The sequence below is a fragment of the Pseudorca crassidens genome, chromosome 12 (genome assembly GCF_039906515.1).
Source record: "Pseudorca crassidens isolate mPseCra1 chromosome 12, mPseCra1.hap1, whole genome shotgun sequence".
Lineage (NCBI taxonomy): Eukaryota > Metazoa > Chordata > Mammalia > Artiodactyla > Delphinidae > Pseudorca > Pseudorca crassidens.
Window position 1 is genome coordinate 81086878 of NC_090307.1, and position 24878 is coordinate 81111755.

The 24878-nt window shown below is 35.2% G+C and overlaps 1 protein-coding gene across 2 annotated transcripts in view; it reads right to left on the reverse strand.

The window, feature by feature from the left end:
• Positions 1–24878, reverse strand: part of TAOK3 (TAO kinase 3) — a 183853-nt gene that overhangs the window by 64660 nt on the left and 94315 nt on the right. For both annotated transcript variants that reach the window (XM_067700765.1, XM_067700764.1), the window contains 7 exons: positions 19236–19455; positions 10298–10369; positions 9803–9904; positions 5983–6028; positions 4978–5074; positions 2453–2566; positions 1177–1268 (listed from right to left, as the gene is read on the reverse strand). In XM_067700765.1, coding sequence (XP_067556866.1) covers positions 1177–1268; positions 2453–2566; positions 4978–5074; positions 5983–6028; positions 9803–9904; positions 10298–10369; positions 19236–19355 — 643 coding nt within the window. In that variant the 5' untranslated portion in view covers positions 19356–19455. The remainder of the gene's footprint in view (positions 1–1176; positions 1269–2452; positions 2567–4977; positions 5075–5982; positions 6029–9802; positions 9905–10297; positions 10370–19235; positions 19456–24878) is intronic.

Genomic DNA, 24878 nt, shown 5'->3' on the forward strand with positions numbered 1-24878 from the left:
ATAAATTTTAAATAAAAAATCTAAATAAAGGCACTGTTGTGCTGGAGCCAGCTCACACTGGCTTTCGAAGGTTAGCTGTGCATACCTTTCTCCAACTCCACACTTAGTGATTCAAACTGATAACGTGAAATTGGCTATGGTGGGGATACTTACACCACAGAATTTGGCAAATGCTACAAAATGCTTCCCCTCGCCCCCCAGGGGGGTCATTGGTTAAAATTACCAGTATACCAATGGATAATGGTAACTTTAAGTTATACTAAAGTTCAAAATATGCAACCAGAGGATTGAGATTCTGTGGTATGTTAGACAATTTTAGATAATTGCAACAATATTTGGAGGACAACTTTAAAGCTGGGGGTATCCCCTAATATGAAGTTTTCTCTGGGGTTGCTCTCTATATAGGTTAGTTTTTATTCATTTTATTTTTGGCTCTGTTGGGTCTTCGTTGCTGCGCGAGCTTAGAGCCGCGAGCAGGGCTACTCTTCATTGCGGTGCGTGGGCTTCTCACTGCGGTGGCGTCTCTTTGTTGCGGAGCACGGGCTTCAGTAGCTGTGGCTCGCGGGCTCTAACACCGCAGGCTCAGTAGTTGTGGTGCATGGGCTTAGTTGCTCCGTGGCATGTGGGATCTTCCCAGACCAGAGCTCGAATCCGTGTCCCCTGAATTGGCAGGTGGATTCTTAACCACTGAGCCATCAGTGGTGACAAGTCCCATGTCAGTGACAAGTCCCATGTCAGTTTTTAGAGTCCAATCTTTAATAAGCCTACTATTACTTTTGCTATTACTTTTTAGAGTCCAATCTTTGATAAGCCTGCTATTACTTTTCCAGATTTCCCTTATACAAATAGGAATGTAAATTAAGTAATGAATATTACTATGAAGGACATATATCATCACTCATGCTATGGAGAATGGATATTTTTCAAATATTAATTCTAACTATTGTATATTCTTACATTTGTTAGCTGCCATATCTGCTCAAAACTCTTTTTCTTAATATAGCAGAGAAAAGCAATCTTATGATGTTATACCAAAGCATAGAAAAAAATATAGTAAATTCACATTGCCTAGCACATATATAGCAGTAACTCATTAAATAATCACTGGATAAGTGAATTAACAATCATAATACGGAGTGATTCTCAAAAGTACAATGAAAACAACTCTTTACTCACCCATTTCAATACAAGTGATCCCAAGTGACCAAATATCAACTTTCCCATCATACTGTCCTTCATCCATAGCTAAGATCACCTCTGGAGCCATCCTGCCAAACATAATGTACAAAACTCAAGTTGCAAATTAAAAAAATTCACCTGATAAAGTGATTCAATAAAATAGCTGTTTGGGGCATATTCTAAGTTTTATCTGATAAAGTTATAATTTTCTTACACAAATAATTTGAAAAAACACTATTCAAAATATAAACAATACACTCAGTGATTTACATGAAACAATATATTTCACCAGATCATGGTTCCACCATTTACTATCCTTTGGTCTTGGCTAAGTTACTTAACCTTTCTGTGTATCAGTTTCCTCATCCATAATATGGAGAGAATTTTATTAGCTACCTCAGAGAGATTGGTAAAGGATTAATATGTATGAAACATTTAAATAAACTACTTTAAACAACATGAAGAATACTTTATGCAATTACATAAAGCAATACAATCAGATATTTCAAAGATGTTACAAGTCAAAAAACAAATAAACTGGCTATAATAATGGATATTATTTTGTTTGTCCGTAATGGATTTTCATTAGGAGGGTAAGGGCCATATAGTTTAATATGCTTTGTTCTCTATTAGTGTATGTAAGTAGTTGCTTAATAGATACTATTTGATGACAGTGGAAAAATATTCAAATAGTAGCTGATTTTTTTTAGTAGGCAAGTAATTTTCCAGAGGTATAATTCATTCTCCAAGGTACAGTGAAATTCCAATGTATCTATGAAAGGAAGGAAAGCAGTCTTGAATAGAATGGGGTGAAACTTTAAGTCAGAATGACAAGTGAGGTAAAGTATCAGAGAATTCAACAGAAACAAGAATCTGGATTTCTTTCATTGAAAGGTAAAATTTATGCTCATTGGCTACAGAAGGTTAAAGAAACTACCTTGTTCTCACCTAGAGACTCTGCCTGAAGAGAAAAGTTCAAAAGAAACTTCAAATGAAGTCTAAAACCTGAGCTTGGTCAGTGAGTTGATAATCCTACTCAGTTTACACACAGTGACATCAACCTTATTTGAACAATTTAAAGTCACTGGAAATTTTATACTAAGTCTGAGGGTTTCTTTTTTGCTAGTGAGTTTTCTGTCCTTCCTAATGAAATCTCATTTGAGACACACGGTGAGACACTGTCAAAAACAAACAAACAAAACCAGTGCTATGAGTCCATCTTGTTTATATACACATATTTTAAAACTATGTCAGGTTTTTTAATTCCACATACCAGTAAGGTGTGCCCACGAAGGAGTTGGCAGGAGAAGCCATTGAGGCAGATCCAAAATCAGCTAGTTTCACCTGACCTGGCTCTGTTAGAAGAATATTTCCTGCTTTAATATCCCTATAGGAAAAAATAAGAGGGTTAGAAAATTACTTTTCAATTTTGATTATGGAATAGGTCAGAGCATGCAATTAATAAGACAAAAAGTTTATTAAAAAAAAAACCTTGCTCAGATAGCCAGAAGGGGATTTAGTGATTACTGCATGTTGTAAGGGGGCCCAGATTCCTTGGTGTACTTACTGGTAGGTCATAGTAATTACTAAAAGGTAGAGCTTTCTTTAGAGGGAGGGAATGCAATGAGAAAAAAGGCAGACATGGCCGACAAGGAAACCTACTCAGTTGCTACACTTACAAAATCATATTAGTTGCTGAATCCAGTCACCAACAGTATTGCTTGTCCTGGGGAAAATTGGCACCATCTGTAACTGCCTTTTTTTTTTCTCTTCCAAATTTCATGACATTTTTGGAGTCAGTCTAAACAAACCTTCAGTGACTCTGTATCGACTACCTACCAATAAACCTCAACTACACACATACCTTTTCTTTCTTGCCTGTGACCCTTTCTCTCTGCCTTTAATTGTAACTGCAACTCTAAGGCATTTGAGAGTACATGTTATAGAGAAGGTGTTATTTTAAAAATAACACTGTACAGTAAAAAGAAGACCCTGAAAGATCAAAACAAACAAGGATTAGGGGTTAGGAAATTGCATTTCTATTGTATTATTACAAAGAATCTCAAGTGGTTACTACTAAAACTACTAGATATTTTATGCAGCAAAAAGTTTAAAAAACATGATTTAAAAAAATTTAATCTGCAGTATGAAAATTTGGAATGAGAAGATGTGGACGTACTCCTTATTCTCTTTAAAAAAGTCATGAGGTGTAATGAGTACTAGGAACTAAGAATTGTACGTTGATGGGCAATGGAAAGATAAAGCAGAGGGAATGAGGAAAACATGTTAAGTTGAAAATGAAAGGTTCAAATGCTCTCAAAATAACTTTTCCAAAAATCTTCCCTTGAAAATTCAGTTTCTTTCCTCATGAAGACATTAGGCATTGGAAGAGAGAACTAAAAAAAGCATTATTTATTTCTCGTACAACAGAAAATATCTTTTCACTAACCCTGGCTTGCCTTTTAAATCAAAACAATAAGAATCTGAGTTTATTTTTAAATAAAGAGCATTCTTTAAAAGCTTTTTGGCTTTTCAACTCTTTTTACCTATTAAAAAAGATAGAGTGTAGTATAGAATAAAACATTAAATTAATGTGAAAATTGAGGTAATAAAGGCACAGAAACCTGAACTGACCTTTAAAACAGGAGCAGGCAAAACTGTCATAAACAAGTTGGCATTCAGTAATGACATCTTAATACCAAAGATAGATAGATATACACTTTAAAGTTTATACATATATATACTTTAAAATTGTCAAATCCGTAAATTACAGTTAAATTAATTTTATCAATATTTATTAGACATGGTTACGTTCATTCTTCATCCTTATGAATAAGCCAAATTCATGGCAGGAATTTTGGTCTGCCTATCTTGAGGGAGTTCTGCTTTGTGGTATGTACCAGTAACTGTGATGGTTACTCTAGGACGATTAAAACAGAAGCAAAAGGGGAACCTATGACTTAATAGTTTCATTTCTTCCTAGTAAATGTAAAATTTTTTTTCTTCTGTTTTTGAGCCATCTCAGGTCCTTTATGCCTACCTCATATTCCACTACTTGGTCACCATTCATTAAAGTAACAGTACTAGAAGTTCTTTACTGAGAGAAGGAAAAATTGGTAACAACATCTTTGTTAAGAAGTTAGTGATGGGAAGTAGGTTGGAAAGAGGAGAGTGGGGCTGTGATAAAGAAAATGTAATTTAGAGGGAAGCCTTGGATTAGGAGTTAGAAAATCTGAGTTTCAATCTTTATTACATAAATGCTAGGAAACTATGGGCAAGTTATTTAAATCTTTTTAAGTCTCAGTTTCTTCATCTACCAAAATGAAGACAATAATACCTTCCTAAATATCTATATGGACTAAAGAAATGCAAAAAATGTAAAATTGATAAAACAGCATATATTTACATGAGATTGATTTGTTATTTGCAACAGGAAAGGGAGAAGAACTCAGCTAGGAAATAAATATATGCAAGGAAGGCTAATTTTCTTTCCTTTTTTTCTTGACAGTATCAAAAGGTTGCTGGGCTCTTCTTCAAATTTCCCTGCAACACTATGCCTGGAGAATAGTTACCTACAGAACAGAGATGATATAAGTCTTTGTGGTTATATGCGAGAGACCAAGAGATAGGAACTAAATCCGGGCAACTTTACTCTTTACATCCAGAAGCAGCAGCAATCTATTTGCTTCCCATAAATTCTTAGGCACCCTAAAAATTGGAGCATGCACTAATTTTCAAGGTTCCTTGAACAGACTGTCCTGTAACTGAAATGAAAATGTAACTGGCCTCTAATCTTACCTATGAATCAATGCATGAGAATGTAGGTAGGCTAGCCCCTGCAAGGCACCGTGAGTAATGGCAGCGATCTCCACTTCCTGAAGTGGTTTTTTATGAACTGAGGAAAAAAAAAAAAAAAAGCCAGGAATAGATGATCAGTTTCATTCCTATTTTTATTATATTATACAGCTATAGCAGGCTGAATTATATACTTTTTCTTAAATGACAATTTGGGAACACGTTCACCTAAATACATAGGATATATATTTTCTATAGAATAACAATAAATAACCAGATAACAGGAAACTGAAGCATAAAAACAAACAAACCCCTTCAAAATAAAATAAAACAAAGCCTGATAATCACTGCAACAATTGTTAATTTACTTGTCAGTTGCAAGTCAAAGCCACACTGATTCCAACTGGTCAGGCCCAAATCTACAAGGCCCTCTGACATTTTAAGTGCCTAGAGTGTTTTAGGTTGCATTATTCTCCTCTGCCGCAAGCATGTATAAGTACCCCTTCTAACTACAGGTTTTCATTATTTGTGAAAGCAGCTAATAAGCAATTTCTATTCAGAGATCATGGATAATATAAGAAAGTTTTTTTTTTAATGTAAATTTTAACTCAGTCTCTGATTATAACAGCGTCTGCAGAGGAGAACTGGGTCAGTCAAGAGATGTGAAAGGGTTAAATATCAATATAATTTGGATACCGATACCATCTACCTCTGTTTCATACATACACATGAATTTGATGTTTTTAGCTACACATACTACATCACACAACCCAAACATTTTAATAGTACCTGCCCTGGATGGGCCATGAATTAAAACAGCAGGAGGGCTGCTAATCATTACTCAGATATTTTCAGTGACACGGCAGAGACAGAGTCTGCATGGCTTATCCACATAACCCTTAAGTCTAAGTCATTAACCATTTAGTTTGCCCAAGGTGTGCTTTAATACAGGAGTAGACAACATTCTGGTCAAGGTAAAAAAGAAGGGGATAGTGCTTTTATCCTTACCTTCTAACAAATCAGAGGCTGAGCCTAAGCAATATTCCATCACCAACTGTAACAGATTGAAATAATAACCAGAATAATGTAGGTTAATAAGAAACTGCTAAAACCAACCAACTAACCAAGGAACTAAGAATACTAGGAGAATAAATATTCTGATTCGTCTGAACCTGTTATTGTTATTTCCTATTTGAAATCGGAATTTCTGTTTTTGTTATTTCCTATTTGAAACTGGAATTGGTCTAAGACAATATGGGGATTATATTTAAGGATTTAAGGTGCCTAGGTTGGAGTATAAATTAAATTTTGTAACTTGGAAAGTGGCAACCAAATAAATGAGCCAGTAAAATCTATACTAGAAATTATTAGTTAAATAATACAAACAAGTAAGCAGTAAATTCCCTACTTTCACATTTTAAAAAGTTCTGGGACTTCCCTGGTGGTCCAGTGGTGAAGAATCCACCTACCAATGCAGGGAACATGGGTTTGATCCCTGGTCGGGGAACTAAGATCCCACATGCTGCAGGGCAACTAAGCTCTTGCGCACCTCAACTAGAGCCCTTGAGCCCTGGAGCCCACGTGCCACAACTACAGAGAGAAAACCCGCACGCCACAACTAGAGAGAAGCCCACGCGCTGCAATGAAAGATCCTGCATGCCTCAGTGAAGATCCCGTGTGCCACAACTAAGACCCAATGCAGCCAAAATATAAAATAAAATAAAATAAAATTGAAAAGTTCTAAACAAGAAAACACTGGTTAGAACTCAATCTAAAGATGTATCCTGGGGCTTCCCTGGTGGCGCAGTGGTTGAGAGTCCGCCTGCCCATGCAGGGGACACGGGTTCGTGCCCCGGTCCGGGAAGATCCCACATGCCGCAGAGCGGCTGGGCCCATGAGTCATGGCCACTGAGCCTGCGCGTCCAGAGCCTGTGCTCCGCAGCGGGAGAGGCCGCAACGGTGAGAGGCCCGCGTACCGCGCAAAAAAAAAAAAAAAAAAGTATCCTGCTATGTATTATTACATTAGCTTGAATTCCTGAGAGATGGAATATTTCAATTTATATCTTAAAATATTTCTAGAACAATACTATTACATTAATATTGATATTTATTGGCTCTGCAATGTTGGGAGGCTTGTGAAAAGCAAAAATGAGAAAACTCTTTCTTTACTCTCATCTTAGATATTTTAGGCATTCCAGATTACTACTGATTTATAGCCAAGGTCAGAAGTGGAGTGCTCAGTGACCAATCTCCACACATATACACACAAGCACACACACACCTACAAATTATTATTTTGTTATTCTAAATAAACACAACATGCTTATTATGAAATACAAATTTCCTATAATCACATAGACACAACTACTATTAACATATTGGTTCCTTCATTAAAAAAAATTAATGTGAAAACATTTATGTATTATGTACCCTGCATTACTGGAATATTTTAGAAGGATATGAGATATAATATTATATATTATTATATGTCATATATTATTATAATATATAATTGTACATAACATAACATACACATCTTATATTCTTCTGAATTTATTCCAGTAGCAAGGTACACAATATATCATATATCATACATATATATTATTATATATAATAAAGACATACATCTACTTTATTAAATTTATTACATATTTATAGATGTAATTAAATATACATAATGTATAAAAATTATTCCATTTCTGGAATAATCTAAAACAATATGAGAAACTTTAAAGCTTAGAAACTTTATTATAGTTTTCTGCTTTATATTAAAAGTAAGCAGATTCAGGGCTTCCCTGGTGGCGCAGTGGTTAAGAATCCGCCTGCCAATGCAGGAGACCTGGTCTGGGAAGATCCCACATGCCACACAGCAACTAAGCCTGTGCGCCACAACTACTGAGCCTGCTCTCTAGAGCCCGCGTGCCACAACTACTGAAGTTCGCGCGCCTAGAGTCCATGCTCTGCAACAAGAGAAGCCACGGCAATGAGAAGCCTGTGCACCGCAACAAAGAGTAGCCCCCGCTCGCCGCAACTAGAGAACAGCCCATGCGCAGCAACGAAGACCCAATGCAGCCAAAAATAAATAAATTTATTATTTAAAAAAAGTAAGCAGATTCAGAAACATTAATTTTACTTCTTATTGTGAAATGAAAGCGTCCACATAAGTGAATATTATAATGAACATTAGCCTTTTAGGTGCACTATTTTTCTTTTTTCTTCAGCTTTATTAAGGTATAACTGACAAATAATATTTTTAATCAGTTTTGATGGAAACATTTCTCAACTGTATTACTCAGTTTTCTAATTTCTTTTATTTTAATTTTTATAATTAAAAATTTTTTTTATTTGTTTATTTATTCTTTTGACTGCGCTGTACAGCTTGCAAGATCTTAGTTCCCTGACCAGGGATGGAACCTGGGCCCTCAGCAGTGAAAGCACGGAGTACTAACCACTGGACCGGCAGGGAATTCCCTCTGATTTCTTAAATTATGTAAATTAATACAAACATATAATTTCCTTAAACTGAGTATAAGGAAAATGAACATAGAACTTTAGAACCGACTAGAGTATGTTTATAGTTATGGGTCTATTTTTAAAATTACATGTTAACTCTGTATTTCTGTCCCAAACATTCTTTTCCCAATTATTCCATAACACAAGGGCACCTGAGCTGTGGCTGGCCATTTGCCCTTGACAATTATCAGCTCTAGTTGCTCTGCTTTTAAATTGTTAGGTCTGCTTTCTAACTTCCCCAACTTCTTCCTTCAGGTCAAATTAGTTATGGCTATTTGTATGCATGTCTCCAGCAGCTTTAGTTCTGTGAGTTCCTTCTAATTAGCCTATCAAATCCTTATAGACAAACACTAGGTAACCAAACTTATTAGCATTCTATGTAATCTAAGAGTAAACAGGCTTCAAATAAGAGCTCGGAGGATTTTCTGAAGTTTTGAAACACATAATATCTAGCACTTGATTTTGTAACATTTATTCTGCCTGCTCAAAATCCCTTTCTTGACTCCTTCAAGACAGCTGAGATTGCCAGAGAACTGATTTCCATAGAATGAGATACTCCTCTTATTAATTTCTTCTGCTCAGTACAGAAGCAATGGCTCTAGATATCTTAAGAATTCCTTGAGCAGAAAGGTTTATGTTTAACCTTTGATATTCTATCTGGGAACAAAAATTCCATTCCCTAATTGGAGATCATGTACAGGAAAGGACTTGTATATTGGTAAGTATTCAATAAATGATAGTGATATTGAATACTTTAAATTGGAATGTGCAATCCCATAAAGTACAAGGTATAGCATTTACTTGTTCTAGACAATGTCTAATGTGCTAACCTAAAATCAGAAACAAAATCATGTAAAATAAAAATATAGTAAGAAGATAGACTAATCATAATCCAGGCTCTGTTTGGTAAAAAACTTAGACAGTGATGGTAGTATCAAGCATAATTCCAAATTTGGGGGGAATTGGAGTAGGGGATGAGAAATGACAAAGATAAAAATTCTAGGATGAGAATAAAAGGCACTGCTTTTTACTTTTGCAAATAAATCATTATAAAATGATGTTAACTTTTCACTCTCTCCTTGTTGAGTGTTTAAGAATAAAATTTCCTGTAGACTAGATGTCATGCTTGAACTTACAGAATGTATACCATAATGGCACACTCTGAAGTAACAAATGGTAAATACTGACAAACAAAAATCACATGGGACAGAAATGGGCTGATAATTTTACAGACCAAAGAGATAATAGAAAAAAAGGAAAAGAAAAAAATTTTAATAGGAAAAAATAAAAAGACAACAGAGGTCCTCTTACTTACCCAAGCGGTGTGCTCTTTCAAGTAGCAACCTTTGTATTCAATAGTATTAGGATGCTTCAATTGTCGTAAAAATTTGACCTCCTTAAGAATATCTTGCCATTTCTATTTAAGTCAGAAAGAAAATATCATAATTTTTGAACAGAAAACAGTATTTTATTTTCAAGTATACATATAAAATAGTCTTTTCATTATTTTAAATGGACAAAGAGAATGTTTAATTCATAAAGAAGCAATTTAAACTTGCGTTATTTCTTGTTTTATTACCTATAAATTAAATCAATCACCAAATATATTATAATAAATCCATTACACTAATCCATGTTCTATTCCACAAAATAGTTGACTGAGGTAGAATATTAGGAACGTTTATTATATGCTCCACAAGAAGGGACAAAAAGAACTGTGATAAAGAAATGCTTAAAGAACTTTGTTTCTACTGTGAATTTCATATTAACCTGCTTATCTCAGTTTAGGTACACAATGTCTTTAACATACCTCATGTGCCTGCTTCCCACTGTAGGACATTTTCTTAACTGCCACAACCTCATTGGTGTGAGCATTTGTGGCCTGTGTTAAGAGAGTAGGGAAAAAAGGTTAAAAAGAATGAACGATGTTTCAGCCAGTTTAACTTAAATATTTGACTTGACTTTTATAACATTTCACCCTTCATTCTCACAGTCTAAAGATGCTGCAACTTTTGATAGGCTAGACAGACATTTCCACCCCACTTCAAGGTACAACTTCTCTTTATCCCTTTCCATATACATTCAAAGGCTATAATGTAAAAAGGGATTAAGGTTTAACAAAAGATATCCAATCAAAGAAGTCATATTTCCAAAATATCCATACTGGCTTCACCATGTAGAATGTCTACCAATGCAGAACCAGTTAAATAAATATGACACAGTCATGTAATGAAATAAACATTAAGAGAATGAGGTAATCAATATGTATATATGGTAATAGTAAAAAATATCATGACAAAAAAAACCTGTACAATATGATCTTCTTTTTCCAAAACAGTAATAATGATTATATGTGTAGAAAAAATTATGAAAGAATTTATACGAGAAAATATATCAGTGGTAATCCCTGGATTATCAGATATATTATTATGTCTGAAAGAACTTTCCATGATGATGGAAATGTTCTATATCTACATCGTATATAGTAGCACGTCAAATGTGGCTAGTGTGACGAAGGAAGTGGATTTTAAATTTAATTAACTTAAAATTTAAATAGTGGCTACTGTATTAAACAGTGCAGCAAAGGATAACATTAATCTTAAGAGGGACTTCCACTTTCAAAGGTACTTATATTTTACGGTAAGAATGTATCACATAAATACATACACACATTTATGTGTATATATTCATCTATAAAGGTTGCCTTGTCTCATAATTATCTCTATATATCTTCTCCATACTCAAAATATAACAGTTCATTGAAAGCACGCCTGAAAATCATAAATACCTCAGATGTAATAATCTTTTCCTCCAAATTTACTTAAGAAATTTAAAAATATTTCTAAAAATTTTCAGAAAAATAAGTATAAGACATTAAACATTATCTAATCTTAGCCTTCTTTAATAACAGGGCTCTGTACCAGTGTCATACCCCTGATGTAAGTAAGCTACTTCGGTTCTATGATATTACTAATGTGGAATAATAAAGCAATAGCAGTGTTTCTGAAGTAAAACTGGAATTCACTCTCTGGTAAAATAAGGTCACCAATTTTAATAGAAAAATGTCTAATCAGTTTCTAAAATACAATTAAAGAAGCTCCTCAGAGCAATGTCTTCTTTCTAATTAAAAAAAATTTAATTCCAACAATAAACAATAATGTTGATGTAAAAAGAATTCAACCTCAGAGTCTTAATTAATGCCAAAATGCAGAGAAAATGGACACATACTAAAAACATTTTTTGTACAAGCACTAAGGTAAAACTACATACTACAAAAGAAAGGTATCCACTAAGTTACAGTTTTCAAGTCGGCAGGACTCTGTAAAGGCATTTTTTAGGTATTTTATTCATTTAGAAGGTACAGACTGACTTTTTTTAAAAACAAAGATCTCTCACATTTTGCTGGCTTTTAAAATGTAACACTAAGGGACTTCCCTGGTGGTGCAGTGGTTAAGAATCCGCCTGCCAATGTAGGGGACAAAGGTTCGGTCCCTGGTCCAGGAAGATCTCACATGCCTCGGAGCAACTAAGCCCGTGAGCCACAACTACTGAGTTCACATGGCACAACTATGGAAGACCGTGTGCCTAGAGCCCGTGCTCCGCAACTAGAGAAGCCACTGCAATGAGGAGTGTGCGCACTGCCACGAAGAGTAGCCCCTGCTCGCCACAACTAGAGAAAGCCTGAGCACAGCAACAAAGACCCAATGAGACAAAAAATAAATAAATAAAATAAAAATGTAACACTAAGACTGTACTTAGATGACAACAAGAAAGAAAAGTTGATGTAAATTCAGTAATACAGTGAAGGTTAGAGTGACTGTGTCTGTAAAGAGGATATTTTGGGTATGAATCTATGTACTGTATAGCTTAAGGAGCCTGGGAAAGGTTTAGAAAATACTCAAACAATGATGAATTTTAACTTTTAATGGGGTTTTTAAAAAACAAATCTGTACGCTTTATAGAAAGAAGAAAAAAAGGCCCACACAAATGGAATCTGATAGTATTATCTAATTGCTTATTAAGGTTATTTATAATCAAGGCTTATTTGGAACAAGAGACATGAAAAAAGAATCACCCTAAAATAAAAATGTATTTCTTTACATTTATAGAGTTAGAACTTGATAAGTATATATGCTTATACAACCTATCTACTGGGCAGAGACTTGAAATTTGAAAACATTTCCATTTATATATAGATGTGAAATTTTTAATCCATTTTATACTAGTTAAAATTCAGAACTGAAACAGATACTTAAAAACAAATCAATATTTTAGTATAGAGAAAGGAAACTATCAATGGGGTTTCAGCTTTTCAATGCATCATACTGTATTATGAATGATTACAACTTCTAAACATTTCAAGTTTTATTCTTGAAACTTACATTCATACTTAACACTTCAATAGTCTCAGAGGTCTCAGTAACCTTAAGCAAGATCACTGATTCACCATGTTCTTGGATTGGAAGAATCAACATTGTGAAAATGACTATACTACCCAAAGCATTCTACAGATTCAATGCAATCCCTATCAAACTACCACTGGCATTTTTCACAGAACTAGAACAAAAAATTTCATAATTTGTATGGAAACACAAAAGACCCCCAATAGCCAAAGCAATCTTGAGAAAGAAAAACGGAACTGGAGGAATCAGGCTCCCTGACTTCAGACTATACTACAAAGCTACAGTCATCAAGACAGTATGGTACTGGCACAAAAACAGAAATATAGATCAATGGAACAGGATAGAAAGCCCGGAGATAAACCCACACACATATGGTCACCTTATTTTTTATTTTTTTTGTGGTATGCGGGCCTCTCATTGTTGTGGCCTCTCTCATTGCGGAGCACAGGCTCCGGACGCGCAGGCTCAGCAGCCATGGCTCACGGGCCTAGCCGCTCTGCGGCATGTGGGATCTTCCCAGTCCGGGGCACGAACCCGTGTCCCCTGCATCGGCAGGCAGACTCAACCACTGCGCCAAGTGAAGCCCTGGTCACCTTATTTTTGATAAAGGAGGCAAGAATATACAATGGAGAGAAGACAGCCTCTTCAATAAGTGGTGCTGGGAAAACTGGACAGCTACATGTAAAAGAATGAAATTAGAACACTCCCTAACACCATACACAAAAATAAACTCAAAATGGATTAAAGACCTAAATGTAAGGCCAGACACTATCAAACTCTTAGAGGAAAACATAGGCAGAAAACTCCATGACATAAATCACAGCAGGATACTTTCTGACCCACCTCCTAGAGAAATGGAAATAAAAACAAAAATAAACAAATGGGACCTAATGAAACTCAAAAGCTTTTGCACAGCAAAGGAAACCATAAACAAGATGAAAAGATGGGAGAAAATATTTGCAAATGAAGCAACTGACAAAGGATTAATCTCCGAAATTTACAAGCAGCTCATGTACCGCAATATCAAAAAAGCAAACAACCCAATCCAAAAATGGGCAGAAGACCTAAATAGACGTTTCTTCAAAGAAGATATACAGATTGCCAATAAACACATGAAAGAATGCTCAACATCTTTGATCATTAGAGAAATGCAAATCAAAAGTACAATGAGATATCATCTCACACTGGTCAGAATGGCCATCATCAAAAAATCTACAAACAATAAATGCTGGAGAGGGTGTGGAGAAAAGGGAACCCTCTTGCACTGTTGGTGGGAATGTAAATTGATACAGCCACTATGGAGAACAGTATGGAGTTTCCTCAAAAAACTAAAAATAGAACTACCATACGACCCAGCAATCCCACTACTGGGCATATACCTTGAGAAAACCATAATTCGAAAAGAGTCATGTACCACAATGTTCATTGCAGCTCTATTTACAGTAGCCAGGACATGGAAGCAACCTAAGTGTCCATCGAAAGATGAATCAATAAAGACGATGTGGCACATATACACAATGGAATATCACTCAGCCATAAAAAGAAACGAAACTGAGTTATTTGTAGTGAGGTGGATGGACCTAGAGTCTGTCATACAGAATGAAGTAAGTCAGAAAGAGAAAAACAAATACCGTATGCTAACACATATATATGGAATATAAAAAAAAAATGTCATGAAGAACCTAGGGGCAGGACAGGAATAAAGATGCAGACCTACTAGAGAATGGACTTGAGGACATGGGGAGGGGGAAGGGTAAGCTGGGACGAAGTGAGAGAGTGGCATGGACATATATACACTACCAAATGTAAAAAAACTAATAGCTAGTGGGAAGCAGCCGCATAGCACAGGGAGATCAGCTCACTGCTTTGTGACCACCTAGAGGGGTGGGATAGGGAGGGTGGGAGGGAGGGAGATGCAAGAGGGAAGAGATATGGGGATATATGTATATGTATAGCTGATTCACTTTGTTATAAAGCAGAAACTAACACACCATTGTAAAGCAATTATACTCCAATAAAGACGTTAAAAAATACATAAATAAATAAATGGGAAAAAAAAGTAAAATAAAGCACAGGGAGCCCAGCTCTGTGCTCTGTGATGACCTAGACGGGTGGGATGCGGGGGGGAGTGGAGGTGGGAGGGAGGTCCAAGAGGGAGGGCATATAGGTATACATACAGCTGATTCACTTCACTGTACAGCAGAAACTAACACAACATTATAAAGCAATTATACTCCAATAAAAAAAAAATCAGATTCAAAATATATTTATTGAGAACTTACTACATATGTGTTTCTGATATTTTTATAACCATTTCCAGCTACATTTAGATTATTGTCAACTCTTTACTAGTTTATGGAGAAATACAAAAATTAAACATAAGCTTTTCCTTTTGCCCTATTTATTAAGCCTCAACTAAAACTAAAAGGTATTTATACCCAGAAGAACAAAACTAAATTATTTGCTTTAGGTGGATTATGGATGATATGCTGAGTTCAACAAGGCAACACTAGAACCCTAGAAACTTTATAGTTGTCTTTTAAGTGAATACAAAAATGAACATGCTCAGTCCTTTTTATCTTCCTTTAATAGAGTTTCTTACTATTTCAGTTTTACTCATGCTATTTTTTTTTTTTTTTTTACGGTACGCGGGCCTCTCACTGTTGTGGCCTCTCCCATTGCGGAGCACAGGCTCTGGACGCGCAGGCTCAGCGGCCATGGCTCACGGGCCCAGCCGCTCCGCGGCATGTGGGATCTTCCCGGACCGGGACACGAACCCGTGTCCCCTGCATCGGCAGGCGGACTCTCAACCACTGCGCCACCAGGGAAGCCCATACTCATGCTAATTTCTGAATTACTTATGTAAATCCATATACACAGAGATATTTCATCAATAGTTTCAATTTTCTCTGAATATAATATATATTCTCAACTGATTGATTCTACAAGAGCCGTGCCAGCGTACAATTCACTTATAATATATTTCCTGGCATCGTTCTGTGTAAAAGCTGTAAACTACAAAAAGTCTAACAGAATTATAGTGTTGAGGTATAAAAATGTTGGTTGCTAGACTCTGGTCTTTACAGCTTGCTAATATGATTCTGACTCATGAAAAGTACTAATTAGCAGTTCCAAATTCTCGGAGTTCTTCATAATTCAAATACTTACCAGGTGCTCAAAATTTGTCAGGTACTGGGCTAAATGCTAGGGATAGAATTGTAAGTATGCCTAGTGCCTATCTCTCTTCTAGTAGTATAGACAGCAAAAATGAAATCATAATTAATATAAAATTGCAACTGTGATATGTGTTACAAAGAAGGGTATGTGTTACTTTGGGAACCAAAAAATGGGGGATGTGATTAGGCAGGTCAGGCAAGGCTTCCCTGAATAAATGAGCCCTCAGCTGAGAGATAAAGGATAAAGTGGAGTTAAGAAGATGAAGATGGCAGGGGAAAACATTCCAGAGAGAACAGTTTATGCAAAGATCCCATGATGGATGATTAAAAGAAAACTTTTATATAATAACTAGAGCAATGAGAATAAGAGGAAATACAGTTCAGGTATAGAGGGATCACCTCATGAAGGACCTCATAGGCTGCCTACAGTAGGGAAGTTGAACTTAGCCTAAGAACAGAGGAGGAGACCCCCTGAAGGCTTTACAGAGAAAAGGTGATGTGATCATATTTACGTGTTTCCACTCTCCACCAACCCTCAAGCTCACTGTGGTGTGGACAAAAGACTGGAGACAGACCAGAATGGATGCACAGAGATCGGTTTGGAGGTTATTGCAGTTGTCCAAGTAAGACATGGTGGTCTTCTTGGTTATAATGGTATGAGTGAGAAGAGGAAGAATCTGTCAACAGGGAGGAGCAACATGGGTCATATTACTGTGGCCTGTGAGAAAATCCATTTTTAAGGTGCTACCTATGTGACCACTGTAGATAAAAGGTTAAGGCTTTTTAAAGTTTTATAGTAAAGTATCAGTTAACTCCCCCTTAAGCTGTTTTTTAAGTGCCTTACGGGTTTATAAGGGCCTGTACTCTACACTTTTGTATACAGGCAATATATAGTTAATGATTACATTTCAGTATCAAAGCCACCCAGGTATCTTTGTGATTTCTCTAGTCTATCAATATCAACAAATAACACATATTCACATGATGCTAGTCAGAATAGCTCGCAATTTAAAACTTAAGAGTTGTTTATTTCTGGATTTTTCCATTTAATATTTTTGGACTGAGGTTGACCGCAGACAACTAAAACCATGGAAAGCGAAACTGTGGATAAGGGGGAACTACCATACTCTAGCTAAACAGACAGGACTTAGTCCCAAAAGCACTGGGTATTCTACAGCAATGTAGGTCTCACTTTATCCCTAGCACAAAAGGCATGTTAGTAAGTTTCGAAGCATATTTGGTTTATTGTATTTATTCTAAAAGAGAACCGTGAGAGTGGTCTGGCTGATTTTTAAAATAGAAGAGTCAAACAGAGATTGCAACTACTCTCTGACTCTGGCCAAGAGAGATTCTGAGATGATGAATTAGTTATACAGTAATAGAATGAAAGTAATAAAAGATGATTGACTGAAGAAAGTATCTCTAAGCAAAACAAACAGGTCACAACCAAATATATACAGAACGTTTCTATTGTTAAAAAGTTCAAAACCGGCAAAACCAAATTATATTATTAGGGGTAGAGAAGTAAGTGGGTACATATAAAGAAATATAAGAAAGTCATCATCATAAAATTCAGCATAGTGGATTCTTCTAACAAAAAAGGGGCTCTGGGGTGCTGGCAATATTCTATTTCTTGGCCTGGCTGGTGGTTATAAAGGGATTTATGTTTTAATTGTTCTTTAAATTATATATTAAAATATATGTGTGAATGTATTATACACACTTCTGTATATATGATATATTTGTAATTAAAAAAATCCTTTTAAAAAAATGTGTCTCAGTGAATGAGAAAGATAGGACTTTGGGCCGTAAATGCTACTCTAAGCCCAAAGACTAATATGAGGGTATTAACTAGAAAATTAGCATCCACTTCAGCAATGGAAGGTCACTTAATGATAAAATGTACTTGAGTGGGAGCCAAGTATTAGATGGGGGTGAGGGAGGAGAAGTGGTGGTAGTGCTAAGTATAGACATGAAGGGACGAAAGAGCATTCTGAGAAAACTCAGGCTGAAGATTTGGCTAGAAACAAAAGGATGAGTTCAAGATGCAATTAATAAAATCTCATTTGGAAGGACAACTAAAGATAAGCCCTATCCAGATGGAAGGACATAAAGGACTACTTAAAAAGAAAAGTCAAATACTGTTTGATTAAGAAAGAAATTATTTGCTAACAGGTTTGGAGGAGAAATAGGTAATATTACTTAAATATTACTTGCTTTAATGAACTAGTACTCTTAAGGAAGTATGTGTTAATTTGAGGTTGCAAACTTCTAAGGTTATTGAAATAAAGAACTATATTTTATGCAATGAATTTCAGGTGAATGATTTATGTTAACATTTCAGTCATTTCTCACTTTTGTCATCAGAAGATAATCACAGTCTTGGAATTCAAACTGACTCAATGGGGTTAAGCCTTGTATCCCTTAACCTGAGATACTGACTTAACACGATTGTTACTAAAAATATGTCAGTCTATCTGTCTGCGTAGATGTCCACTTGTCCATCCACCCATCCATCCATCATTTACTGAGTTCCTACTATTCAGACATTATACTAGCTATTGGGGATATAGCAATGAACAAGTAGATATAATTCCTGTCTTTATGGAGCTTATTATTTAGTGAGAGAGACATACATGAATCAAAAAATCTCACACATAATTATTCAATTATAACTGTGACAAATACAACAAAGTACAAGCACAGGATGTTATGAGACCATAAAGAAAGTCTTAATTTAGTGCTGGAGGGTTGAACTGGAATGGCTATCACATGGATTTAACACTTAAACTGATACCTGTAGGGTAAACAAGAGTTAGACAGGAATGGGGAAAACATGTACAGTTTTCTAGGCAGGAGGAATAGCATATATAAAGGCCCTGAGGCAGAAAAGAGTTTGGCATGTAAGGGAAATGAACAGGGTTCAAACTCAAGCTTATAACTTTTTTGCACTACTTTGACAGCAGAGTCATTTGATATGGATACCATTGACTTGAATGATGCCTAGAATTCTAAGACTGGCTCTTCAGCAATGACTATTTGCCTCTACTGTAGACATCATTTAATTTGTAGAATAAACATTAAAACCAAGTGCATTTTACAAGTAATAGTTAGAATGTACAGAATTTAAACTTTTATAATTTGATCTAAACAATTTTTAATTACTTACAAAATAAACTGCTCCAAAACTTCCATGTCCAATTTCATGTAAACCAATAAAAAGTTCTTCAGGATCATCTTTGTAGAACAGATCAGCAATCTCTGGGTCCCTTGGCACCCCTTTCCGCATAATGACCAGTATGTGCAAGCACTTTGCTTTTGATATCCCAGTCAGCTTTCTCTCTCATTGACAAATATTTGGGGGGTGTGTGTGTGTAAAATTTCAGTACCTGTAGAAAAATAAGGTTTAACATTAACTTATTATACATTTTGTTTGGTAGCAATTACAGATTCATATTATCCATAAAAAGCATCTTGGTCTTAGAAATTCAAAATAAAAAGACAAGTAATCCAAAAGAAAAATGGGCAAAGGATCTGAATAGATATTACTCCAAAGATATAGAAATGTCCACTAACACATGAAAAGATGCTCCACACCATTAGTCTTTAGACAAATAAAATTAAAAACACATGAGATACCATTTTCATACCCACTAGGATGGCTATTATCAAAAAGTCAAATAATAAGTATTGGTAAGGATGTGGGGAAATTCAGACCCTCCAACGCTGCTGGTGGAAATGTAAAATGGTACAGCCATTTTGGGAAACAGATTGGGAGTTCATCAAAAACTTAAACACAGAGTTACAAGTTGACCCAGAAATTCCCACTCGTCGGTATATACCCAAGAGAAATAAAAGCACACGTCCACACAAAAACTTGGATATTGGTAGCTGCATTATTCAGCAACAACCCAAGTGTCCATTTGGTGAATGAATAAACAAAATATGGTATATCCATACCATGGAATATTATTCAGGGTTAAAAAGGAATGAACTACTGATACACACCACAACACAGGCAAAACATTAAGCTAAGTGAAGGAAGCCAGTCACAAAAGACTACATACTGTATGATTCCATTTATATAATACATCCAGCATAAGTAAATTTATAGAGACTAGTGGCTGAAGGAGAGTTGGGGGTGATAGCTGAAGGGTATGGGCTTTCGTTTTAGTGTGGTGAAATGTCCTAGAATTCATTGTGGTGATGGTTGTACAATTGTTCATATACTAAAAACTCTTTAGTTGTACTCTTTAAATGGGTGAATTTTATGGTATGAAAATTATATCTGAAACACAAATCAAAACTACAATGAGATATCACCTCAAGCCAGTCAAAATGGCTATCATCAAAAAATCCACAAACAATAAATGCTGGAGAAGGTGTGGAGAGAAGGGAACCCTCCTACACCATTGGTGGGAATGTAAATTGGTACAGACACTACAGAGAACAGTATGGAGGTTCCTTAAAAAACTAAAAATAGAGCTACCATATGATCCTGTAATCCCACTCCTGGGCATATATCCAGAGAAAAACATGGTCCAAAAGGATACATGCACCCCAATGTTCACTGTAGCACTGTTTACAACAGCCAAGGCATGGAAGCAACTTAAATGTCCATTGACAGAGGAATGCATAAAGAAGATGTGGCACATATATACAATGGAATATTACTCAGCCATTAAAAAGAATGAAATAATGCCATTTGCAGCAACATGGATGGACCTAGAGATTGTCATGCTGAGTGAAGTAAGTCAGAGAAAGAGCAAGTGGAATCTAAAAATAAATGATACAAATAAACTAACTTAAAAAACACAAACAGACTCACGAGAGACTTAGAGAATGAACTTATGGTTACCAGGGGGGAATGGTTGGGGGAAGGCACAGTTAGGGAGTTTGGGATTGACATGTATACACTGCTATACTTAAAACGGATAACCAGCAAGGACCTACTGTATAGCACAGGGAACTCTGCTCAATATTATGTAACAACCTAAAAGGGAAAAGAATTTGAAAAAGAATAGAAACAAGTATATGTATAACTGAATCACTTTGCTGTACATCTGAAACTATCACAGCATCGTTAATTAACTATACTCCAATATAAAATGAAAAGTTAAAAAAAAATAAAACGGAGAGGGGTAATAACCATGACTTTTGTCCTAGCTAATTGAAAACAAATGGGAATTAAAGGTAAGAAAATTAAAATATCAACAACAGATTTCTGAGGAGAAGAAAAGAAAAAGAACAGGTAAATTATCAGTTACACAGGGGGAAAAAGCCTCAAAAGAAGAAATTTCCAAAAGGGGACTAAAGAAACATAAAGGTGATTATTCTGACTTGATCCACCCATTAATGGATTAATCAAACAGTCTACAAGACTGCAAGATGCAGTATATATTCTTCCTGACCAATAGTTACATACACACTTTCTCTAGTTAATGACAACTGCAACAGGCAACTGGAAAATGTCACTTAGCCAGCATGCTGGATCTTCCTTTACTTTCACGGTGAAAGCTTTGTCTATGTACAGACTACATATTTTATCCCAGATACCTGACTGACAATAGAGGTAAGACATGCAATGTGCTTTGGAGTATGTAGCTTCCTAACTAAGTTTTCTTTTTCTTTTTTTTTTTTTTTTGGTTGGTACTATGTAGATTTGGAGAGGACAGTTTGGTGAGAAAAACATTGGTGTTAAAATATATTACGATTCAGCTACTATCTTTTTTATGAAAAAATAATTCTGCTTTTGAAGTATATTCCTTTAGGTGTGATCTGTTGTACCTATAGCATCATTAGTGGTATTTAAAAGTTTCTACACCTGACAGTTTACTTAGACAAATGCAAAGAACAATGAACACTGATTTCTAAGGAGCTAATAAATAGTCATTTAGTCATTAGCTTAATTTTAGTTTACAGTAATCTAAATTTTGGAAAAATTTATTTATTTGTATATTACAATGACATTTCTTAGCATAAATATGCTTATTTTCAGAAGCTTATAAGGATTCAATAGACATAATTCTGTTTAATATACCTAACTGTGGATAGACTTAACATTGATTAAGCGCTATCTTTTAGAATTTGGATTTTTGTTTTCACTCTCCCTCTCAAGATAACTTTCAGATAGATATGTGTGAGAAATACACAGTGGATGGCAAAACAGAATGCTAGGATGTGAAGGGAAAGTTGACAAAAGTATAACTGATTCAGATATTTCTGTTGAACAAGTAAAACCAAAGATTTCCCCCCCCCAACATCACACATTAATTGTATTTCTTTTTGATTTCCTTGGAGACACATGTAGAATAAAATGTAATTTAAAAAAAACAAGAAAATTATATCTCAATAAATCTGTTTCAAAAGCAGTTTGGTCTGATTAATACTGAAATAGTAACAGCTAACATTTATTAAGCACTACTATGTGTCAGGCAAGACTAAATTCCTTTATAAGCCAAGGAAAATCACAATAATTCTTTTATACCATACTAAGAAATTTGGAGTGTATCTTGAGGGTAATGGGTAGCCATTGAAGGTTTCAAACAGGAAAAAGGATTCCCCCACAACACTGCATCTGTAATCATGAGTAGTCATCCTGCCAAGCCATGAATGCCAATAATCAAGCATAAAGTCAGTATATCAATACTATTGAAAAAATAACTTAAATTTAGTTACTTGTTAGGCAACAAAGTACATAAAGTTGAAAAGTACTATTGCCTTCACTGCTTAGAGAATAGAAAAGAGAAACAACGGATTAAATCAAAGACATGCCTTTTGAGACCATGCCAAAAAAAAAAAAAAAAAGCAAATTACAAAATTTCCGTTAGGAAAAACAAAAAGATCTATGAACCAAATTTATGAGAACTAAAATATTTTCAATCACCAAGATGTATTTTAAACTTGAATATTTTGGCCTCAATGTGATTAAAGCTAAGTACTATGGATAACCATTTGGGGACACACACAGACTACTAAGTCATACTATAGACTAAAGTGATTTTTCGAAAGAAATAAATATTAAAATGATATTTAAAATAAAATTATATTAAAATAATAAAAAAAGTGAGATCATAAAAACTTCTAAAATAATTTGCAGATGAGTATTTAGTTATTGAGCAAGATATCAGAGGCAAAAACCATAAACTAAAATCAGTAAGCTTGATAATACACAACATATTTATCTTAAAAAATATAATGAATGGATTTCTGCTTCCAGCCAAGATGGAGTAACAGGACTGGATTTATTATCCACCAGAAATAAATAAAACACTGGAAAAACATGAAATTATGGTATTTTAACACAATGGGTATCAGGCAGAGAAGGATAGTGATCCCAGACAGAGGAACAGCAAACAAGGAGAGCTAAAACTGTCCCAATTTAATGTCCTGGGAGAGTTTCCAGGCCATGGCACAGAAAGTAGGGGGTGGGGAAACCCAATTAGAGCCTGGGGCACTCCAGAGATGAGGGTCCAGGGTGACCAAAATGGCTAGAGTTCTCAGGGCACAGTACTAAATAGAAGAGAACAGCACAGAAAGAAGATATGGAGATCAGCAGAGAGTTCCCATCAAGTCTTCAGCTGACTACTGATCTATGCATGCCAAGTGAGAAAACTACGCCAGACCACGCAGGGTGGAAGAAAACCCTATATGAAAGAATTAAAGAAAACAGGACCTAGGGCTCATGAAGAGCTGTAAATAGTGCCTGTTACCATTAGCCTGAATAGGAAATCTCATAATTCACGGGGAATTGTTTAGAGTACTTACAAGAGTCTAATCTTAGTAGCAGGAAATTACCATAGACTAAGTGCTGTTCTGGATGCCTAACAAAATTTAAAAGCAGGATCTTTATGGATTAAATTATTCCACGTAGCTTAACTGTGTCCCAGAACAAAGCTCACAAATATTCAAAGGAATTAAAAAAAAAATCTAATATCCAAAAAGGTAAAATTCACAATGTCTAAAAAAAAAAAAAATCACCAAGCATCCCAAGAAACAGGAAAATATGACACATAATGATGAGAAAAATCAATTGAAACCAATTCAGGACTGATATAGATGCTAGTTGCTAGATTAGCAGACAAGAGCATTAAAACATTTATTACAACTGTATTCCATATATTTAAAAAGTTAGGAAATATCAAACACATAGAGATAGTCAAGAGATAAAGAGACACAAACTGAACCTCTAGAGGTGAAAGCTACAATGTCCGAGATGAAAAATACACTGCATGGGATGAATAGCAGATGAGATTTCTGAAAAAAAGGTTTATGAACTTGAAGATATGACAGTAGAAACTATCCAAAATGAAACATACAGAGAAAAAAAATAACAAAATAATAAACAACCAAAAAAAAGAGCATCAGTGAGTTGTGGAACAATTTCAAATGGACTAGTATATATCTAATTGGAGTCCCTGAAGAGAAGAGAGAGATGTTGAGGCAGAGAAAATATTTGGAGAAATAATAGTGAAAAAAACTTACAATTCTGATGAAAATTGTAAACCACAGATCCAAGAAGGTCAATGGGGCTCAAGAACAAGAATGAGAATAAGAAAAATGGGGAAAATTACACCAAACATATCATAATAAATTGCTCAAAACGTGCTAAAGCAAAAATCATGAAAGCAGCCAGAGACAGAAAACACATTATGTATAGACATTATGTAAGGACAACAATGACAGCAGATTCTTCACTGGAGATAACACCAGTGAGAAGACAATTGAGCAACATTTTTAAAGTGCTAAGTTCAAACTAAAATTCTGTGTCCTGTAAAAAGATCTTTGAAAAATGAAGGCAGAATAGAGGGTT